The sequence below is a fragment of the Magallana gigas genome, chromosome 3, assembly GCF_963853765.1.
Source record: "Magallana gigas chromosome 3, xbMagGiga1.1, whole genome shotgun sequence".
NCBI lineage: Eukaryota > Metazoa > Mollusca > Bivalvia > Ostreida > Ostreidae > Magallana > Magallana gigas.
The window spans coordinates 40,991,043-41,014,985 of NC_088855.1; the positions used below are offsets into that span (position 1 = coordinate 40,991,043).

Sequence of the window (23,943 nt, forward strand, 5' to 3'; positions counted from 1 at the left end):
CGGGTTCGTCATACTCACAAAAATATACAATGGCGGGAATCGAAAAACTGACAAACGTGAAACGACGGTGAACTAGGACTATCATTTAAAGAAAAGCTCTTCTCGTCCATCTAAATGTCTGCTTTTCAAGAAATCATTGGTATATTAGTCATTTGATTTAAATTATTTCTATTCACTTGCTGCAGGCTCCTAATGAATTGATACATAAATAACGTATGATTTTTTTGGTAACAGTTGTAAGATCTGTTGACTTAACCAGGTCCGTACAATCACTAGATTAAGCTACGTAGCTTGACTTACATAGATAGGTTTATTTAATACCTACCTGAAGTAGGTTTATATATCTACTCAATCGTACTTTTGTCTTAGATGGGCATTCGTACAAGAAGCCGCACTCCAGTGCAACAATAATTTTGAACTTTGAACTTGAACTGATCTGAAAACAATTTATAAAAAAAAAACCACTCTTTAAAATGTTTCTCTTTTTGTGCAAATGCAGTCAAATTTCAAATTTTTTGGGGGCTATGTATAGATGTTTGTGTTACCAAACAGCTACTTTGTAAATGGAATAAAAAAGAAGAAAATGTACAGCAAGTTCTGGTTAACATAATATTAAATTGATAGGTAATAATTCAGCACAATGTGACGTAATCACATGTATCCATGCCTCATCGCACACAAGGTGCCAAACAGTTATGCAAACAATAGAACAGGTCCAGTACAATCACTAGATTTAGCTACGTAGCTTGATTTACCTACATAGCTTTATTTACCTACCTGAAGTAGGTTTATTTAGCTACTCAATCATACTTTTGTCTTAAACTGGCATTTGTACTAACAGTCGCACAAAGGTGCAGCAGTAATTTTCAACTTTGAACTGATCTGAAAACAATTCATAAAAAAATCAGTCTTAAAACTGTTGCTCTTTTTGCGCAAATGCAGTCAAAGTTTTAAAAGTTTTGGGGCTATGTATAACTGTTTATGTGTTACCAAACAGCTATTTTCTAAATGGGACAACAAAGAAAAACAGTTCTGGTTAACATGATGATTAATTGGTAATAATTCAGCACAATATGAAGCAATCACACTTATCCATGCCTCATCGCACACAAGGTGTCATACAGTTAATCAAACAATAGAAATGCATGTTTTCCTTAAAACTGCTCAAACGCAGCGATGTTTTTACTATTTTTCTTGTGAGTTGCTTTTATAAACCTACACAGAACAAATATAGATTGACAGTTACTTGCGACTTTTTGTCTGTTTTACATAAAATGCAAAATTGCAGAAAGGTAGTTAAAGAAACCTACTTTAGGTAGGTAAATTAAGCTATGTAGGTAAATCAAGCTACGTAGCTAAATCTAGTGATTGTACTGGACCTGTAGAATGCATGATTTCCTTAAAACTTCTCAAAAGCAGCTATGTTTTAACTATTTTTGCCCGGGGTTGCATTTATAAAACTACACAGTACAAATATAAGTTGACAGTTCCTTGCGACTTTTTTTGTCTGTTAAACATGAAAAGCAAAATTGCTTAAAGGTAAAAAAATAAACCTACTTCAGGTTGGTAAAGTAAGCTATGTAGGTAAATCAAGCTAGCTAAATCTAGAGATTGTACCGTACCTGTTATCCATTGTTGACAAAGTTAACTTTTTTTTAATGAAATAGGTTCTGTGTCAAGGCAGAAAGAAGAGGTTTTGTCTCAAGAAAGTCGAGATGAATTAAAAGATGCAGTTTTACAACTTGTCAGCTACCACTATGATAACACTGTAGCAGTGAGCGAGGTTTGGAATTATTTCATGTATCCACGAGTACCAAAACTCCGTCACAATAAGCAGAAAACATGCTGCGTTTCTCTGTTATTTATTTTTTGTGGATTTTGAAGACTCAATGACAATTTAGTTTAAACTCCATTTGTATCCAGGCCAAGTTATTTTATGAATAAGTATAAAAGGTGTATACAATTTAAATGGTATTGTAACAACAATTGCTATGAACTTTTCAGAATGTTTGCATACCGTTTGATTTCTGTCAATCCTTACATATTTCAAATATTTTATATCATTAATGAATATAGTAATAAATATATTATTTATTTATTACATTCTTTTAAATGAAGCATATTCTAGATAGTGATTTATCATATTTGTATATATACTCTTAAAAGTCTTTATAAGGCAAAAATTACGGCAGGAGCGATTTGATGTTATCATCAAGTGTAGTGCATAAACTGCCTATGAAGACTGAAAAAATGTATTGATAACCTTAATCAAAAATGTATTACATGTGAAATGTTTCACCTTGACATCTCGAAAAGAAATTGACTACCGTAAATGATTGAAGGGCATTTATATCAGAGATACCAACATTTTAGTGCATTGTAAAAATGTGCTAGCTAATTAATGGTGTGTAAAATGAACAAGGTGTAATTTTGTTATGTTTTAACACATTCTTGAATTTAATCATTTTAAATTTATGAAACTTGATTGAAGGTTTTTGATATGCAAAAAAATGACGTCATAATTGCACATGATTTCAGACGTTGAGGAGTTTCCTAAAGTAATGGAGTTAGGGTAGTTACAAAGTTAGGAGCTATATGATACCATGCATACACAATTTGGGGGATTTATTGGAATTGTTATGTCATTCTGTCTGTGTGTCTGTCTGTTAAGTGTTTCGATCAGTCTGCCTTTATGTCTGGTCCACAAACAGTATGAAGGACTCCCATAACAGCTGAGTGGACTCTAAAACAAGGAGTCTTTGGAAATGTCATGGTGATGCATTGTTATTGACTTGGTTAACTTCCATTTTGTATCTTATATTAGTAACAGAGAGTTGCATCTCTTCTCTATCAAGTTGTAAGAAAATACAAGGAAAACAGAAATAGTAGCTAGAAAAATTAGGTGCTTTAATTGAAATAGTTTATGATAGGAATGAAATTGATAAAGCGACAGAATTTATACAATCATGAACTGGATTGGACAGTTTATGCTTTATATACTGTGTTAATCAGAATGTTAAAATATGAACTTAAATGTTGAACTGAAGTTCCATATTTTGGCTGATTTTAAAGGAACGAAAGTTACCAGTATTTTTCAGTCTGCAATTTGGATATGACTGAATTACACCCAGCAAATGTTAACTTGTTGGCTAACCTTTATTCTACTTCTGTTTATTTTGCAGGTTACAGACTTATTAGCTTCATCAAGTCATGATATAAAAGGTACAATGAGTTCAGAAAAGACTTTAATAGCATTTAATGTTATACAGTGTATGTTATGTGTTGAGAGACATTAAAGGAATGTTTCATATGACAAGAAATATTTGTAATGAAGTGTTTCTGGCTACCCACATGAAATTTTCTTTCATGCAAATAAAAGTTGATCAACAGTATACATTATATATTTAAATGTTTTGTCTGTTGGTTTTAATTTGGTTTTAAATTGAATATTTTATGACTTAACATACGCACCGAAGGTTAATTTCTGATTTCGAATGCTAGGTAATTTGTAATAAACTTTCTTTTTAATATTTCTAGGGATAATGATCCACTTGTTTTTTTAGCTTTAATTATATTGTAATTTCTACCCTCTCTTTATTTGCAGCTGTAAACGTTGTATTTTGTACACCTTGAGTGATAATGTGGTGTTCCCGACTTTAATTTTCAGGTGTTCTAAAGTCGTGTATCAGTGTTGATAACAACCCTGAAACTGGTTCATTGCACATGTTAGAGGACTGTGTTAGTGCTGTTCTAAAACTAGCCGAAGACATGCAGTCTCAGAACCACAATACAGACATTAAGGTTTGCCTTAGTTTGATTAACTCCATTCAAATTTCAAATCAAGTCTTTTCTTTTCAACTTGTTCAATTTTAGAAAAATGACCATTGGGATTACATTTTCTGCATTTTTCAAATGTTCTTACTCATGGCTAAAATTGGTAAGAAAAAAGAGTTATTACAAGCAAAAATAATGAATTGGTGTCAATTTGACAATGACATTTCTAGCTTTTCCTTGCTACCTGCAAATGTTATAACCATATTTGGTACACATTACCTTAAAATACTCCCTTTAAAAAAAACAACCCTATCCTGGAAAAAACAGCACCGACCAGATCTTGAATTTCTAAGCGCCCATGAGAAATTTTATTCGCATTGGCAATTGATTAAACTTAACCCTGCCATAACAGTAAAAACTTGCATTTTATTGAAACACTGCATGATTTGTGATAAACATGTAAACAACGTTTTTTTAACATTGAAAAAAAAATATACCATTTAATACTAGTCTTTACTTCTCATATTTGTTAAATTTCGGCAACTTAAAGGGTACCTGCAGCCCAGCCGAAGTGAAACATATGTTAAAGAGTTTATTTACCAAAATTTAATGCAAAAAACCACATCGAAATCGGTGCAAAAATAATGGAGTTACGCCTCTTCAAAGTGGCTATTTTTACCTGCTTTGGGAAATCTAATCAAGAGAAAACAGAATTAGGCGATAACGAGGCTTTAGCGGAAGTGACGTCACGAGGTCAACACGAGGGAAATTTCCTTACAAAGCTATACAAATTAAATTCGATTTTTCAGCCAAAATGATTGATACAGGTCTGATGTTTTGACGTATTTTGTTAATTTAAGTATTGTAGATCTAGAAATTTGTATCCGTTATTATTTTGTTACAATCAGATTTCTTTTTAAAGGATTTTAAAATTTGTTATTCTCGTCGCCTTTTTACCGATGAATACGATATTTTAAAACGCTTACATGGGCAAATTTATGTTCATTATTCATTTTATTGATTACATAATATCCTTTCACACACGAGTGATCCGAGATAATGACACAGGTAAACTAACGAAGCCACTGCTCCAGAAACACGTGTTTCTGGGGTATGTATACACAAGGTACACGAGTCTGGTGAACAAAGAGAGGGTTTCACACCTCTAGACTGGTAAATTGATTTGTGTATAATTAGCAACTCAATTGTTAAAAGATAAAACAGAAAAATAAATTAGACTGTGTAAAATCAAACATTCGTCAGCTAAAACATGTGTATAGTCCGACAATCAGTGATGAAAGCAGCATGCATGATACTATTAAATAGTAAAACTAATGTTCGAAGTAAATGCCCTCATTGTTACTTATCTTATCACTTAAATAATGACAAAAATTTACAATTCTGCAATTGAAACCTTTTTTATGTGATCAAGTATAATTATTTCGGATTTATAATTTCTTATATAATAAAGTGCAACTTTCTTTCGAGCGCTATGGTCAGCAATTAAACACTTTATAACTCCGATTATCTTAAATTGTAATACTGACAACGAATCATTATGAAATCTAAGTAAACTGGAACATTTTGACAAAGGATGTAAATAAATGTAAAATCAAATTCCATTATCGTATTTTTAAAAGAATACAAGACAGACATAATCCTGCATGCAGCCATCTTGGACTTTCGCCTTGATCCGTTTATAATCCCGTGTTTGTTTGTTAAAGAATGCATACTATTTTGATTGTTATTGGTCCGATATCAACATTATTGAATAATTGGGCGATATCATTTTTAATGTTATGCCTTATACGAGGAATAGACCCCGAGTTACCTTTTACGATATATCATTATGTATTATCAATATTATTAATCAGTTAATAATGTCACTGAGAAATCATTCGAAAGAATGAAAATATTAACAAAATATGTTTCTTATAACAATATTGCTTTGATTAATTGTCATATTGCTACATATGGTGTGCATTTATATGTAAAATGTGTTACACATTTGACGAAATTCATGAAGCAAACAATTGTCCGAATTCGGCAGTTTTGTTCGATAAAATACGGGTTAAACTCAAACGACAGTATAATTAGTCATCCAGGGTTGATAAGGAAACAAAATAACAGAAAAAAATGTTCATATATCGATAAAACAATGCAAGAAAACGAACAGTTTTCGTACAATATTCCTGTTTCTCATACAGCGGCGTTGACCCCGTGACGTCACAGTTCATCTCGCGCCAAATCGGCTTGATTCAAAACTCGTTCAGGTGTGAAATCGGGTTTTCCCCAAATATCTCGAAAACTACTTATGCGATCGCTGTCAAATTTTCAGGATGATGTTTTTACACATAGATCTCCATTATATCAAAAATTGACCGGCACTGCAGGTACCCTTTAACCTATTTCTGCTGAACAATGTCATTATGGCAATTGTTAAAGTCTTTGCACCAAAGATTTTTTTCATCTAAAAAGTAGCTTAATAAATTTGATGGTAAATGCATGCAAACTTTTTTTTTGCATGTGTTGATCGATATTGCTAAATTTTTAAAGTCTTTTATAGTTTAGTTGATATCCTTAAGCAGAAATCTGTTTTCTGAGGTCAATACTCATACTTAAGGTTAATTTTTGACTTGAGAAGAGCTGGTGACGGTGGGGCCAGAGTATCTTTTTTGTGCTAGAACCATTGTGACGTCATAATTGGTTTGAAAAATCTTTTTCCCATACTTTACGGCTTTAAAGGAATTATGTAGAAAATTAAACAATTTCTTGACATTCTATGTTAAATCATGGGAAAAGTAATCCCGATACCTATATTCAATTTGACATCATTCTAGAGAGGAGGTCAAGAGGTTCTTTATTTCCGTTTTTGGGGAGACTGTAGGCATTCTAGATATATTTTGTTTGTCAAAAATGGACAAAACTCCGAAATTTGTTCACCAATTCCTTTATTTTTTATTGAAAATGACAGTGTAAAACATAATTTTTCATTGTGTTTACCAAAAATTTTAGTCCTGGTACACCCTATCAAACAAAGCTATTGTTATGAAGCATCATTGAAAGAATTAATATCTTAAATTTCATGAACCTGTAGGCACCTTTCATTTACTAGATCTTGACCTTAAGGCTCAGATTTAATTTTTTTTGCATAAAAGGTTGTCTTTGCATGTGTCATTAATAGGTTTTTATTTTTCCGATTGTTGCTCCTATGTCTTATTCTCATATTAACAATAATGTATATTTTTCCTTGTTTTTAGGAGAAGATTATCAAACAAGTTCTTGTGATTCAAGAGGTGGTAGACAGACAAGCATTCAACCGGCCCAGATTACTGAACCTTCTATGTAATGAGGTACATCAGGTGCTATTTTTCCTTTGAGACCTTATACAAAAAAGATTGCTCATATAATGTGACAAAGAAATGAGTCACTAGGAAATTCTGAATTCAAATTGATTACCTAACTTTGGTCCTATCATGTTTTACAAACAGAAATTGTTTATGCACTTCGGTGACCTGACTAAATGTTCGAAATTTGTCTCCTGATGATGTCATATGGACTAGTTATTTGATGAATGTAAATAAATAAATGTACAGAAATTGGCGTGGTGCAAGAGCATGCAGTTAAGACTTGCAGAATCGGGGTGGGCCATTTTAAGAGGGGCGGGTGGGGATGAGAATTTTAAAGATTACTTTTATGTGGCCTTAGGATGTACCATTTTATTAGAGCATAAGAGGAATAGATATGAAATATATTGGTATGGAAGAAACATCTTATTTATGCATTTAAATGTAGCACATTTGTATGAAATTGCCCATATTTAGCTTTGATTCAATGCATATATAATATTCACTTCTTGGAAGTAGAAAAGATTTAAAGAAATTTTGCTGTGGTGAACAATGAGCATTATTTGTAACCAATGGGACTTGTTTTTGTTTTGCAGATGACATTGCCAGTGTATTTGATTTGGGTCCTGAACAAGGAAGCCATAATGGCCTTAAATACATACATATCTTTGTAAGTTTTGAAATGGATAAAAATGAAGATATTTCAGCTGTAAAGTGTAATTGATAATATGTATGCCTCAAAATCCTCTTCATTTCTATCAGGTGAGGGAAGCAATCCATCCTCTGTGCATAAATGTTGCTTTTATAGACAGCGCTTGTCAATAAATATAATTTTTAATTTCAAGAAAGGGGTAAAGTTGTTATTTTTCTGTTTTTGATGCTGAAAACTTATAAAATATAGCCTTGCTGAATTTATTTCAGTAAAAATTCCTCCTTGGATTTTGCCAAGGCCTTTGCCAATGAATTATTCAATAGCATATCCTTGTACAATGAGGAAAGCTGGTTTTTAGGTATAGTATGAAACATTATTTACACCAAAGTGACAGATAAGATACAGAAAAGATTACATGTATTTGTATAGTATACAAAACTTTTATTTAAAAAAAACAAAACTACATTCCAATGCATGTATGTGTTTTGAATAATGGATTTAGTACATGTGTCAGTGAAATGTGTTTGTAACAAGAAGACTTTAGATGATGTAGGTTGTCATTCATTCTTTCTGAAATCATACTGCGAATCTTTTTAAGTCTGCTGAAAATTAAAAAATATCCACATGGACAAATATTTGTGAACATTTAAAAAACAATGGTGATTTAAGATCATTTTTTTTATTGTGTGTACAATCTACTAGTATATTTAAAATGAGTAAATCATTATTGAAAGTCATAAATTTTACATTTCTTAAATTTTCAAAATCCCAATTTTTTCCTGAAATATATAAATTAAGCAGATGAAAGCTTGTCAACCAAGTGAACCAACTATGGTAATTGGGTGAATTTTGACAAAAATGCACATACCTGTCAAAGAAGTGCAAAGGTTCTTCATTGACACATCATCTTTTTTGACCCAGAAAAAATTCACAGAAACAAAAACAGACTTCTTACAGAGATTATAATGGGAAAATCTGACATCTTTAATAATTTGGAACTCACTTGTGCTGTTGTTTAACATTGAAATCTGGGTACTTTCATGTCTGTTGCAATGCAACCCCCCCCCCCCCCCCCCAGACTTTTTATTTTGAGTTGTCTATTGAAACCTGACACCCTAGAGGGGCTTTTCAAAATATAAATCTTGGGTTGTTTTCAAACTATTGGGTGAACATCATTTGAACCATGAGGTATTTACTATTTATAAATACGGTATTAAGTGATTAAGCAAAATATGCTGTGGAGATACCATGGGACAGAGAATAGTAAGGTTAAATGTCAATTTCCTTTGTGTTAAACGATAATTTAAAATGATAATTGTTTTATTCTTTAACATCTCAGCCTTAGGTTTGTTTGTAACAGGAAAGGCTTATTAATTTTATTAACCAAGTTTTCCAGACAAAATTGGTTATTTTTTTTTCAGAAATTTTAACTCAACTGGTGCAGAGTTCATTATCCGTTCAGAAAAATACAGATTCCTTGAATGTGAAAAAGGTGTGTAAATGATTTGAATTTCAAATACAAGAGTTTTGTGGTGTGCCAATCTAAGGCAGATCATTTTAATCCTGTATTGAAATAATTTGGTTCAATAGATGAAGGGTTACTTTAAATCTCACTTGTATCAATGTGACCTGAATTCCGTCATTATATACTGCATATGAAGAATTAATGGAAATGAATAAATGTACATCATTTCTTTCATATAACTACTGATGATTAATGATGCATTAATTAATGACAAAAGTTAATTTTACTATAAAACAGAAACTCGGACATTGTTCAAATGTATTCCATAGCCTAAAGATGTATTTTTAAAGGCTCTCTCCTGTCTAACGTTTTGTTATATTTGTCCATAACTTTTTGAAATGAATTATCCATAAAACTTTAAGTTTTCCAATCATCACAGAGTCCATGTATTATATGTTGTTTGTTTTAAATTGTTTTTCATGCATACATTCATACTTAAAAAGATGCAGAAAAAGATGTGGAAAAGCCTGAAAAGTTACATTAGCTGCTTTTTGATTTCATATGTGTTGTGTCACTTTTCTAATTTCAGATATCAAAGCATATTTTGGAACTACTTAATCAAAGTAAGAGTTTTGTGAAATAACAGTGCATTTTACATTGTAAGTTTTGTGTTTAATTAGATTGATACTTAGCAAGTTAAATGAAATGGGCTTGTTTATAACAGGAACGACAGAATCACTCAACCTAAACAAATTCCATTGTGGTGTGAGTTTTGATCTACACATAAAAATAAGTTAAAACAGCAATACTTTCAATCATTAAATAAGAGGTAAATGTTTTTAAATGGGTATTTATCTCAATATAAAAAGATATCATTTTTTTTGGGGGGGGGGGGTATGATGTTATTAAATTGATTGTAAACATCATAACTCATAATTTTTTTTTCCTCAAATGTTATTGAAAGATTTGAATTTGGCATATTGTCCAATCAAATTGCAATAATGTATATGTATTAAAATTATCCTTTTATTTTATAATCCCTTATGCAACTTGTTGCAGAGGGGATATTACATTGCTATCTGTGTGTATGTGGGCGTTTTATTGTGTATGTGTAAGAGTACTAAGAATGTGGGCGAGATTGAAAACAACTAATCACTTAAAATCAATAAACTTTGCATAATTCTTGTTAAGTATTGTAATTGTTCATTGGAAAGTTATTAAGGCCCCGTTTTGCGGATGCCCTATAGTGATCGGTCCTTTCGTCCCTTGTTCTTCCGTCTGTCTGTCCATCTAAGATGTCTTGTTCGGAGCATATCTTCTTTCCCCTTGGCCCAATCTGGCTCATACTTCATCCACAGAGTGCCTTTGAGTAATGGGTATGCAGAGATCTTGAACCATGTTTTTAGGTCAAAGCTGAAGGTCAGGGCAGAATTATATGAGAAAATCCTTGTCTGGAGCATATCTTCTCTCCCCTTGATCCGATCTGGTTCAAACTTCACTCACAGAGTGCTTATGTTCAAAGGGTGTGCAGTGACCTTGAATGAAATTTGTAGGTGAAGGATCATGGTCATATTTGATATGCCAAAAATTTTTTTTTCAAAGCATATATACTCTCCACTTAACCCTATTTGGCTTATACTTTACATAAGCAGAGCGTTTAATATTAAGTAAAAGGTGTGCAGTGACCTTGAACCAAGTTTCAAGGTAAAAAATGAAGGTCATAGAGCAGGATTATGTGAAAAATTCTTGTCCGGAGCATATATTTTCTTCCTTTGGTCCAATCTGGCTCATACTTCACTCACAGAGTGCCTTATTCCTAGTGTGCAATATTCTTGAATGAAGTTTATAGGTCAAGTGTCAAGGTCGTATTGGATTGCACAAAGTTCTTTTTTCAGAGCATATATATGCTCTCCACATGGCCCTATTTGGCTCCTATTTCACATTAACAGAGCTTTTGGGTTAATGGTGTGCAGTGATTTTATAATTTGCACCAAGTCAAAGTGACGGTCATAGCTGATCTCTTTATAATCAGTTTTAGACCATAGATTATTTTCAATTTGTTTAATCTTGCTCGGGTTGAATAAAAATGCCTGTATGTAAAGGGTAATGAGATTGAATTAAACGTTTTATGCCAGCTGGAAAATTTTAAAGTTAAAAAAGGTTAAAGAAAAAATTCTCTGAAATGTTTTTCATCCTATTGTCCATAATATAAGATGGTCACCATCTCAATATTGTCTACCGGTAGTTGGTGAATTATTTCTTGAGATATCTGATATTATTGAGTATAACTCAAATTTTATGAGACAAAAAAAAAAAACCATGACAAAATTAATGCTTTCATTTTCTGCAAGAAAAGACTGAGTTTTAAAGTGTATATATGCAGGTGAAATGTGAACTGAGCCTACTTTGTGTTAATCGAAATTTCAAAATGTACGTGCAAAAAAATTCTTTAGAAACTTAATTATTAGACATGTAATTGTTTATCATTTTATTTTCTATAATTTAATGTAGAAATCCTTGATGAATTGTCCTTGAATGGTGGAATAGTAAAAGTGTTGGACCTGACAAAGTTCTGTCCGGTGGAGATGCTGAAGCAGTATTACCAGGGACTCATCAGTTTGTGGCTGGCTCACAGGCCAGTACTCAAAGGTAAACTTGTCAATCAAACGCATCAATTGAACATTATCACAAAAAAATTGTGAGAAGAAAATGCATACTAAAAATAATGGCTGATTTACATATTTAACCTATTTATATACAATATTTAAGAGAGATTGGAAGAAAGGTGTAGATATAAACAGTTAAAAGCTCCCTCGTTAGTGTTTCCAATGGGCTATTAAAAGTAGCGATCATTGTTGAACAAATTTTCTATACCTGCTGGCATAGGTTATAGTATGTATTTTTCTGCAATGCTTGCTACATTAATACATGCACATACATGCCAACTGACCCAATTTCGTTTGGTCACACCTGATTTTTCGACCCTTCACCCAATTTTTTTTTATGACCCGGTGGGTCATGCTTTTCACCCAATTTTTGTCGAACAACCCGAAAATCTCCCGATTTCCGGATTTGGTTCGTAAATTACGTCGTGAGTTTGACTTCCAGTTATGAACCCAAACTGAGCTTGGATTTACGTAAACAATGCTGATGGCTATAACAGACACAGTAAGTGTTAATTATTATCGTGAGTTGTTTTAAGAAACCGAAGGTTTAAATCAGTTAGTGTGATGGCTTCCAATAAGGAAAAGGTCTTCATCGGGGCCAGTGGAATCAAAACCAACAAAAAAGAAAACGATATTTTTTTACCTATCAACATATCTGGGAAAATGTTTCCATGGGTAAAACAAAGTAATCGAGTACAAAACGAGGCTTTATGTGTTCTATGTAATGCACATTTGAATATTGGATTTTGTGCCCAAAATGATCTGAATAAACATTCAAGAACGCTAAGTCATGTATAAAATGCTTTTTAATACACAAAAGTCTTCCAAGTCACTTACAACTTTCATGCCATCGTTTACAGAGTACAACTTTCATGCCATCGTTTACAGAGTTCAAAAACAAGGTTAATGTAGCAGAAACTCTTTTTGCATTTTTTTTTTTAGCTGAACACAACCTTACAAAATTCAAAAACAGCAACTGTTAGTTAAAATGCTTCTTTGCAAAAAAATATTACACATATGTTTTAACACATATTTCTATTGTACATGTATATACCTATGAAATGCATGGTAAATATGTCGTGAATGTCGTTACCCGCTATGACCAGATTTTTTACTTTTCCAAATCTGGTCATGACCAGATTTTCACATGTTGGAGGTTGGCAAGTATGTACATACATGAAACACAAAAAAAACATTTTGCCGTTCAATGAATGTGAAACATTACCCAGATGCCCTAGAATATGTTTAAAACATTCAGGGCATGTATAAGCCTCCCAGCAAACAATTATTATGAAACAATTTTAATTCAACAACTAATTTGATTTCCTGTACTATATTATGATGAAAAGGAAATGTAGTCTTTATTTTTCCCACACAGTTTCTGTCTGGTGGATTTGTAAATGAGAAAGTTATTTTATAATGGCGGCAGGAAAAGCTCTTATGAAGCCAAAGTAAAAATGGGAACAATGTATCGAATAGACATGTATGCACTTTTGATTAATTGGTCAGAATTTTTTTTTTATTATTGTATATCACTTTTTACATGCACTTAGTATTGTATTTATTTGTAATTTTTCAAGACTATACTCACAAACATAAATATTGGTGTGAATGAATTTTAATTTACATCTATAGCAGTTCATTAAAATTATGTACTACAGTACAGCTCACGAGTATCCCGACACCCACCGTGTAAAAAACACGGTGGAAAACGGTCTGTGTCGCACCGTGTAAGTCCGTGGCCACTGTGTTACTCCGTGGATATTGTTACCTGAGACGTTGATAGAAACAGCGTATGTTTAGAAATAAAAAAATTATGGCTAAACAAGGGTTGAAACATATATATCCTCTTCATATTTAAAAAAAAAAAAGAATGTCGACTTAAGTTGCACGGACCAAGAAAATTTTGTCGGGGCTGTCAACTTGAAGTTATTTTTTTGTGATCTGAAAACTTGACGTAAATGGTTACCTTTTAATTCATTTGTTCTTAAATGAATTGAAATAAATTCACCAAATATATTTAATAATCAATTGATATATAATCAAAATTCAAATCAATTTAATTCATCGTGTTTTTTTTCTAAACACACTTGATGTTGAAACTGACGATCCGATTAAAATATCGGGAGCTTAAACGTCTTATTTTCTGTTATCTGAAAACACTTTCTGGTTTATTAATTAATTTACAGCCTTACTTTAAACCAATTAAAAATGAGAAATGAAAACATTTCAGATCATGTTTTTATTAAAAACATGTTGATGTGCTGTAGTAAATAACAACCCCATGTTACCGGTGACTCGAATAATTTGGACTTCAGCTATTTATGTAGCAATAAATAAACAAAAAATCTCTTTTATATTTTAGATTATACATAAATACATGTGCAGACTCTTGTTAAATTATATTCAAGCATTGTACATGTACTAAAAATATACGCGCATTTAATAAAATAACTTTCAACTTTATTTCCGTACAGCTGGTAATGGCGCCGTGATTTCACATGAAAAAATCACTCGTGCGATACACCTGTACGGAAGCTGATCAGACACACAACATTGTCTTTCATCTTGGGTTCTATACACAACAGGTGTTATTGTCTGTCTTGTTAGGTGTCATTGTAATTTACAACTAACTGTGTGTATATTTGGACGTCTGAACAGGTGTACTCGAGATGCCGTTATTCACACCTTTCCCCGGACACCTGTTTGGTAACTCATCACAACCCGTTGTGTGTATGGTATGAATATATTTTACTTCTACTTTGTTAGTTCCATGATTTTTCCTAATCTATAACAAAAAAATTGTCTGTAGATGTGTACACAAACTACTATACGTAAGACTATCGGCGCGTGGATCCGGAGAACAATTCAGCAACTCTATAAATGCGTGAATTTCACAAAGTATTAACTTGCGATAAGAAATTATTTACCGGGTACACATACATGTATGTACGAAAAGACCTGATTGATTAAAAAGATGAATGAGATAATACCGTTAACTTTTTGCAAGCATTTATAACAAACACAACTTTATTTACTTTATAACCAATCTAATATGTGTGATGTGAAATAGTGTCGAAATTTTAACGAAAAATCTTATTACATCGTGAACTTTACAAACTTTAGTCATTGTGTTGAAATCCTTATTAAAACCATGGATCTAAAATAAATGAATTAAATTCATACAAATAGAACTCTTATAATTCTAAAATGATTGCACAAAAGACAAAAGTACAGAGAGAGAGAGAGAGAGAGAGAGAGAGATTGAGAGATTTTACAGCGCAATATTCAACCCTCATACATGCAGTATAAGAATGAAAAAACTAAACATTACAAACGCTAAATACTTCATTGTTAAACATTTTTCTATTTTGCGGACTTAAAAAAACTATAGAACGACATTTATTCCTTATCATGGAAGGAGCACGTGGTCTATCTCGCGGGCTGATTTGATTGACAGGGATAGCACGTGGACTCTGACTGCATAGATTCTATCGCAATTTTAGGGAAAAGAGTTCAATATAAGGGAAACTATAAATCTAACTTATTACACTGAATTACAAGTGAAATGTACTTAAAACTAAACTCATACCGGTATTCTCTCTCTCTCTCTCTCTCTCTCTCTCTCTCTCTCTCTCTCTCTCTCTTTTATATGACGATCATGAAACAATCAAACAGCAATTATTGCAATACTGAGTAGTTTCTTGGAACACAAATAATTTCTAAACTCAATTTGCTTATAAAGATGAAATAAAAAATTATCAAGTACCGATCCACGGATTCTAAGCGCAATGGATATGTACCGTGCGGTACTACATGGACAAGTACATCATACATATGTATAAAAGAAAGAAAATTTGAAAATATGAATATAAAGCTGTATAATTATATTATTTAGAGAAAGTACAGTTGTTTTCAGCAACCCGTTAGATTTGTTATCGTTGAATAGAGTATAAGTGAGAGAAGACCACAGTTATGATTCTATGCACTATTGAAACTGCCAATCTACAGCAACTACGATTACTTCTACGTTTAAAAACGGACTGAAACAAAAACAAAAAACTTATGGAACAGTGTATTTGAATTTTAAAAAGGAAAATAAAGGGTTAGTGTTTTATTTGATCAAACCTTTATGTGGGCGATATCGAATTTTTTTGTTCTTAATATCAACAAAAATCAACCGTAACAATCGCATTCGTCTGAAAATTGCGTGCCTAAACATTTAATTTATTTATTTCTATTTCTTTGTCTTTTTCTTTAATTCTCTTACGCACATCAATAAATATTTTATTCTTTATAAGTTTTATTCCTAAATCCTCCTTTTTTCACAGGTAAATACCGCGTGCTACACCGTGTTACTGTCCGTGATGCATCGCGTTGCACCGTGTCGCACCGTGTTTTTTCTCGTTTTGTGGCCGTAACAGAGAACAATAGATCAAAGGTACCGACACTTCCACGCTCAGCGTGGACTTTCAAACACGGTGGTCGGTGTTTTTGTCGGGATACTCGTGAGCTGTACTGTATATACTGCAACACAATGAAGATATTGTTTCATCATTTTAAGCTCACCTGAGCTGAAAGCTCAAGTGAGCTTTTCTGATCACATATTGTCTGTCATCCGTCTGTCTCTGTCTGTCCGTCTGTCCATAAACTTTTCACATTTTCGACATCTTCTCCAGAATCAAAGGGCCAATTCAAACCAAACTTGGCACAAAGCATTCTTAGGCAAAGGGAATTCAAAGTTGTGAAAATAAAGGACCACACCCTTTTTCAAGGGGAGATAATTAGGAATTATTGAAAAATTTATAGAAATTTTCAAAAATCTTTGCTGCAAAAACTTATTGGCAAGGAAAGCTGAAACATAAATAAAAGCATCATCAGCTAGTGTAGATTTAATGTTGTGAAAATCATGACCCAGGAATATATTGAATAAATCCTAAAAAATCTCCTTCTCAGAAACTAATCAGCCAGGAAAGCTGAAACTTGGATGTCAACATCCTCAGGTAGTGTAGATTCAAACTTGTTAAGCCATGAACCTCCAGGGGTAGTGTGGGGCCACAATGGGGGGGGGGGGGGGGGGTCGACTTTTTACATAGGAATACCTTTAAAAATTTACTTCTCAGAAACTAAACAGTAAATTTGAAACTTGTGTAGAAGCCTCCTCAGGTAGTGCAAACGTAAATTTAGATCACTGAAACAACAAAGGCACTTACTGTTTATTAAAGGAATATGTGGAGAAAAAATTTCAGAATCTTTTTGTAAAAGTCTTACTCTAGTAAACTGTCCAGATATTCTGAACAGATAAAGCTGATTTGATTACATAGTTGTGGCTATTGTTGCTGAGGTGAGTGATGTGGCCCATGGGCCTCTTGTTTTCTCTTTTAGTGGCAGAAGCATTGAAACAACAGAAAGATTGGATTTTTAGTAAACTATCTCCATCATTGACACAATGGTATAAACAGGTAATAAAATTTACTATGAGTTCCTAGATATCAGTAATCATGCATATTTGAATTCATTGGTATCAGTAGTTTACTAAACGTTATGATGAATAAAAGACTGTTTTATACATGAAATATGAAGTAATTTTATAGATAGAAATTTAAACTTTTGTGCCTCAAAAGGACACTAGCAGTTAAATGCTTTTGATGGGTCCTGTTTATGGTGTACATTAACTACAATATTTTAAAGCAAGCTCTTAGAAAATATCATTTGACTAAAGATATTAATCAAACATTGAATGTCTGATACTGTGCAAGAATGGATTAACACCCACTAGAAATCTCACGGATTTATGCAAAATTTGGTCACTGTATTAAACATTGATGGTAAGCAACTAAAATCTTATGACCAGTAAAATCCTGTTGCTTTATCACTAAATCACAGACATTCAAGTATCTGTTTTGTAAATTATAAATTACTGTATAGTCCTTGATTATTAAACTTGAAGAATTGCCTTTTGTCACTAGAAGCACCCCTCACAATTTTGAAATCTGGATATTATATTTTGCTGACTGTTGTGAACTGTATGAAATAATAATGAAAGTATGGCTTTTGCAATTAATGATTTTTTTCCTTGTAATTTGATAGAAAATGACATATTCTTAGAAATACATACTGTCTCACATAGAAATACAGAATCAACAGAATGTGATTTACCTGTTACAGACATAGCAGACTAAATTTAATTCATGATTCTGAACAGAGATTCTCCTAACTAAAGGTATCCAGTAGTTTTTAAAGCATATGCACTTTTTAGCTCACCTGAGCTGAAAGCTCAAGTGAGCTTTGTCTGTCGTCTGTCTGTCTGTCTGTAACCTTTTCACATTTTCAACACCTTCTCAAGAACCACTTGGCCAATTTCAACCAAATTTAGCACAAAGAATTCTTAGGCTAAAAAATTTCAAAGTTGTGAAAATTTAGGACCACGCCATTTTACAAGGGGAGATAATTAGGAATTATTGAAAATTTTCAAAAAAAAATTCAATTATCTTCTTCTTAAGAACCATAAGGCTAGGAAAGCTGAAACTTGTGTGGAAGCATTCTCAGGTAGTGTAGATTAAAAGTTGTGAAAATCATGACCCTTGGGGGTAGGATGGGGCCACAATGGGGGTCAAATTTTTACATAGGAATATATAGAGTAAATCTTTAAAATCTTCTTCTTCTCAAGAACCATTCCAGGAGAGCTGAAACTTGTGTGGAAGCAACCTCAGGTAGTGAAAATTCAAGTTTATTTAAATCATGATTCCCGGGGGTAGGATGGGGGAGGGAGGAGAAGGACAAATTTTACATAGGAATATATAGAGAAATATCTTTAAAGCTTTCTCTAAAAAACATTTCCCTAGAAAAGCTGTAACTTTAGTGAAAGCAACTTCAGATAGTGTAGATTCAAATTTGTTCAAATCAAAATCTTTAGGAGTGTATGGGGCCACATTGGGGATCCAGTTGTCCAAAGGAAAACATTTTAATTATTCCCCAAAACTGAAATGTTATTATATATACTTTTACTACTATGCAAGCATTTTTATGTATTGCTGAATCTTCAAAATTGTTTAAACTTTGGACCTTGACAATTATTGGACCTCACAAGGGCTTCAGAGTTTGATGTAGGTTTATATCCTGTATATAAACAATTGTTAAGGGTCTTTTTGAGAACTGCAATGCTGAATATGATGTGACTATAGAATCATCCTGTTAGAAAAGAGACTTGATTATAAATATAAGAATGTCTAGGGGGAGACAGATTTTTTTTAATACAGGATCTACATATAGATGTATTATACCACATTGTCCAGATATTTTGTATTATGACTCCACGAAGCTGATTTTATCATGCATATTGTTGCTAAGGTGAGGGATGTGGCCCATGGGCCTCTTGTTTTATGTATTGATATAAAATCTGAATTAATTAAGGCACTGACAAGTTTCTAATAACTAAAGGTATTCTAATCAGTAGTTTAGAAGCAAATAAACTAATCTGTATTTGAAATGAAATGAAAGATTTTTTTTACAGTGTTTAGTAACTCTGGAGCCTCTGGAGGTGTTAGAACAATTAAAGTTTGTGATGGACTCCCAGGAAGTCAACTGGCAAACAGTTCTGTCTTTCCTCTCCACAGCTGTAGTATGTGTGCCTCAGTTTTCAGATCTTGTTCAAGGTAATCATTTGACAGAGAAAATTGATTACTTTCTCCTAGAGTTAAACTTGTCCAAACCAGATAAGGTTGGTTTTGGAAAATTTTCACGTGTGGAGGAAATTCAATTATCATATACTTTGTGTTCACAACATAAACAATATGTACCTTTGTACAAATTATAAATGCAAAAATATTTTCATTGGTTGTAATTTGGTTATTGAATGTTGTTGAACATTGTAATTGTTGTTTATGCAAAGTTCTGACTTATTTTCTATGCTTATTTGGCATCATTGATGAACTTAATTTATTTTTTGTGCTAGAGAAAATTGCAGTGGAAAGGAATGAATCTAAAAATGCCCAATAATTCTGCAGCAAGCGGTTCATTTGAATTGCAATCACAAGTGTAAAAAAAATGAACCGATTACTTGAAATAGTTCATTTACATTTTAAGCAGGTCTCGATTAGAGTAACATTATAACCTGTAGTTTGCAGAAAAAATCCGGATTGCACAACATTTTTCAAAGGTGTAATAAGATGGAAATGGTCAGGGATAAATGATTTTGCAGAATTGGATAACAAGCCAGAATGCATAATATCTGATTTTGAAATGAAAAACAAAGAATGCTAAATAAAAATGCCATGAAGGAATTGTTTAAAAAATTCAAACATTTAAAACCCAAGCTGGAGTCTGGTGTTTTACTAGTACAACATGCTGAAACATGTTACTAAACCTCTAAAACAAACTGTACCATTCCGTGCAAGAAACGAACCGTACCGTTCACAAAATGTACTGTTCACATAGCGAACCATAGCCTTCACAAAACAAACCGTACCATTCACAAAGCGAACTGTACCATTCACAAAGCGAACTGTACCATTCACAAAACAAACCGTTATGTGCAAAAAGTGTGCAAGATAAATTATGCAAGACCCGCCCCAAACGGCCAAAAAAAGTGTACCGTACCGTGCAGTAAGCGTGCAACTTCTATATACGGCTTATTGACTTAGTGACTTTCAATGAAAACGGACGGAGATTATTGCTGAGAGAGAGAGAACTTGTGTGTTAATTATAATACTTAAATCAAATTTTTATCACCGAACTTTATCATTTTGCTTTAGGTTTCTATAGTAGACTTCTATCATATGCTATGGCATTTTGAACGGGATTTTATTTCAGGACTCCATGTGCTTCACCTGTCAATCAGTTAAAGTATAACAGTACAGATCACACCATGTACCGCATGCTACTTGGCTCCTCCTAAATAGCTAGAAGAAAATTATCGAATGCAAACTTTTTAGTTTTATGTTTTCTTAAACCCTTATTTAAAAGAGTGTTTCTATTTGAAATTATTCAACATTAATTTCTTTCCTACTTCATGAATTAACTCATGTACTGGCGATCAGAGTCGCATTGCCTTGCAGTCGTATTTTTTTGGTTACTAGATGAATTATTAATATATTATCACTTTTAACATTCATTTGTTGATTACCGGGACACTTGTCCAACTAAATGATAAATATCGCTATTAAAAGCTATCGACTTATTGTTTTTATCCAGTTGTGTACATATCGTAAGAAATATGTTACATGTTGATGTTTAGTTCAACAGAATAAAAAAGTAATAGTCATATGTAGACTATACACAGGATGTTATTTCAGGTAAGAGAAGCAATGACCGGTTAATGCAGGTGTGATCTGTGTATACAAACAAGTGAAGAAAATCTTAGAATCAATATTTGAATGAATAAAATCCATGTTGAAAAACTTTTTAATAATTGATTTCAAGATCTCTAAACTGACATTCATTGTTTATCTTATCATAAATTGTGTGTATTTTTACATCTTCTATTCACCAGGGGAATTTGATCGGCAACAGTAATAGTATGCAATAAAGAATGATCATAAGATTTATGAATAAGAAATAAAAAGATGCTTGTAAAAATAAAACTAGCCATAACTCAGGACAATGATAAATGGAAATAAAATGTCCGAATAAAGTCAGGCCATATTTTCATTGCAATTTTAAATGGATTAGAAAAATTGAATGACTTCAATACAAGTACATGTATAGAAGTAAAAACTTAGATGCTTGATAGAATTATCGACAGAGTGCTGAATTAACAAAAATATATTGGATTAAAGTCCAAAAATTATTTAAAACTATCGTAATAATTGCATTTATCTAAAATTAAATATGAATTATAACAGACTAATCAAAATTAAACTACCCTCCGCTTCCTGGTTTTTTTATGAGTACATGATTCACACAACGTATCAAAAACGAGGGAACGAATGGAAGTTCTGATTTTAATAAGACTGAAATACATTTGTAAAAAATCATATAATTAAAGAAAAAATGCTTGTCATAATTACCACCTTGCTGAAGTCAATCGGGCAGATATGAAACGAAATATAACGAGAAAAAATCAAAGCATTCAGGCCATGTCTACCTCATTAATAAAGCGTGCAAAGCGTTCACAAAGCATGTAGCTATTTTTAGCAAAGCGTACCGTGGAAGAAGCGAACCATACCGTTCACAAAGCCAACCATACTGTCCAAAAAGCATACCGAACAGACCTGTGCAACTGGTGTAGTAGCACATTTCAGGCTTTGTAGGTTTTTTTTTAAAAATCGACCCCATCTATATATAGTGAAAAACTTTTGCCCATGATTTGATTAGAAAGAATCTTGCATTAGATACAGTTGTTGGCTGTTTAAAGTTAAGACTCCCTGAAAAGGAGTAAAAAGTCCCCAATGTGAAAGGGTTAATGAATCAAATGGAAAGGGTTAATGAATCAAGTGGAAAGGGTTAATGAATCAAATGGAAAGGGTAAATGAATTAAGTGATAACATACTGAATGACTTTTTTTAGATTACATAGTCAGCTTGCTGAATGAGGGACTAGTGAGCTGTAACTTAGAGAACCTTGTGATTGCATTCTTGTTTGCCAGACAGGGTTGTTATGAAGGACCACATGTGTTTTCTTCCTATCCAGACTGGTTTCAGGTACTTGTGCTAGATAGAAGAAAACAATCATATCTTTAATATATATGGGTCTTTTCATAGTGAAATGTTGAGCCAATTCATTCAAATATACCAGCTTAGTGTAATGTGATATATAAGTGAAAAAAAATCCTGAATTTTTATAAGAATGTTATGATCATCATGGATGAGAAAGGTTATCTTTAGAAATGTTACCTGTACATATGATATTTTATCATTGCAAGACTTGACCCTATTGTTGTTGTAGTACAATATGACAGTCAGGAAAGTATTTGACAGTTTTTGTTAAGAACGTTTTTTTTATACACATGCAAAAAAAGTTATTATACCCCTGCAAACAAAGTTTAGGGGGGTATATTGGTTGCACCTTGTCAGTCTGTAGACACAGTTTTGTCCCCCCTATAGAATTTTTTAGGGGGTAGGTTGGGGCCACAATGGGGGTCGAATTTTCACATAGGAATATCTAGAGTAAATCTTAAAAAATAATATTCTCAGAAATCAATCAGGAGGAAAGCTGAAACTTGTATAAGCATCCTCAGGTAATGTTGATTCAAAGTTGTGAAAATTATAACCCCCAGGGGTAGGGTAGGGGCACAATGGGGAGTTTAAGTTTTACATAGGAATATATAGACTGAGTTAATCTTTAAAAATCTTCTTCTCAGAAACCAATCAGCCAGAAACTTACTTACTTACTTACTGCCCGTGACGCCTTTGGCGTATAGGGCAGTAACGAGGGCTCTCCATCCCTGTCTGTCACTGGCTAGCTTCTGGAGAGTGCCCCAGCTTCTCTGATGCTCTTTCATCTCGGCTTCCACTGTTCGCCGCCAGGTAACTTTTGGTCTCCCTGTCTTCCTTTTTCCTTCTGGTGTCCAGAAGAGGGCTGTCTTTATGATGGATTCAGGGTCCCTTCTGAGTATGTGGCCAATCCAGGTCCATCGTCTCCTGGTGATGATGGTGGCCATATCCTCCTGATCGCATCTGCTGAGAAGGTCCTGATTTGAGATAGTATTTGGCCAAAATACTTTTAGGATTCTTCTCAGGGACTTGGTGTGGAAAGTTGACAGTTTGTTAAGGTCGTTCTCTGTCATTCTCCAGCACTCTGAACCGTACAAAAGAATTGGTATGATGCAGCTTTTGTACAGTTTGAGCTTTGTCCTGTTGGTATACTGGCTGGATTTCCACACAGCTTGCAAATTTCTTAAATGCTGCTCTGGCTTTGGCTAGTCGCTGCTGAATGTCCCTGTCTGCTCCACCATCTGTTGTGACAATACTCCCTAAATAAGTAAAGTTGTTTGTAAATGGAAGGATGTGATTGTCCATTTTAATTCCTTGTGGGTTATTCACATTTAGGGTCATTACTTCAGTTTTCTTGGCATTGATCTTCAGTCCAATGTTTCCAGCA

General features: G+C 33.0%; 1 protein-coding gene across 2 annotated transcripts; it reads left to right on the forward strand.

Annotated features, from left to right (window-relative positions):
* Window positions 1-22,960, forward strand: LOC136273965 (uncharacterized). 2 transcript variants are annotated; one of them, XM_066079789.1, is made up of 13 exons: window positions 1-139; window positions 1,668-1,783; window positions 3,183-3,222; window positions 3,668-3,801; window positions 7,035-7,127; window positions 7,718-7,791; window positions 8,043-8,131; window positions 9,195-9,265; window positions 9,828-9,861; window positions 11,750-11,887; window positions 17,290-17,366; window positions 19,418-19,559; window positions 22,411-22,960. In XM_066079789.1, the coding sequence occupies exons 1-13, from the start codon at window positions 115-117 to the stop codon at window positions 22,581-22,583; spliced, it is 1,206 nt and encodes a 401-aa protein (XP_065935861.1). In that variant the 5' UTR covers window positions 1-114; the 3' UTR covers window positions 22,584-22,960. The 2 variants fall into 2 exon arrangements, with proteins under 2 accessions (XP_065935861.1, XP_065935862.1); XM_066079790.1 differs by lacking the exon at window positions 17,290-17,366 and having other exon boundaries at window positions 22,411-22,544.
* The last annotated feature ends 983 nt before the right edge of the window (window positions 22,961-23,943 follow it).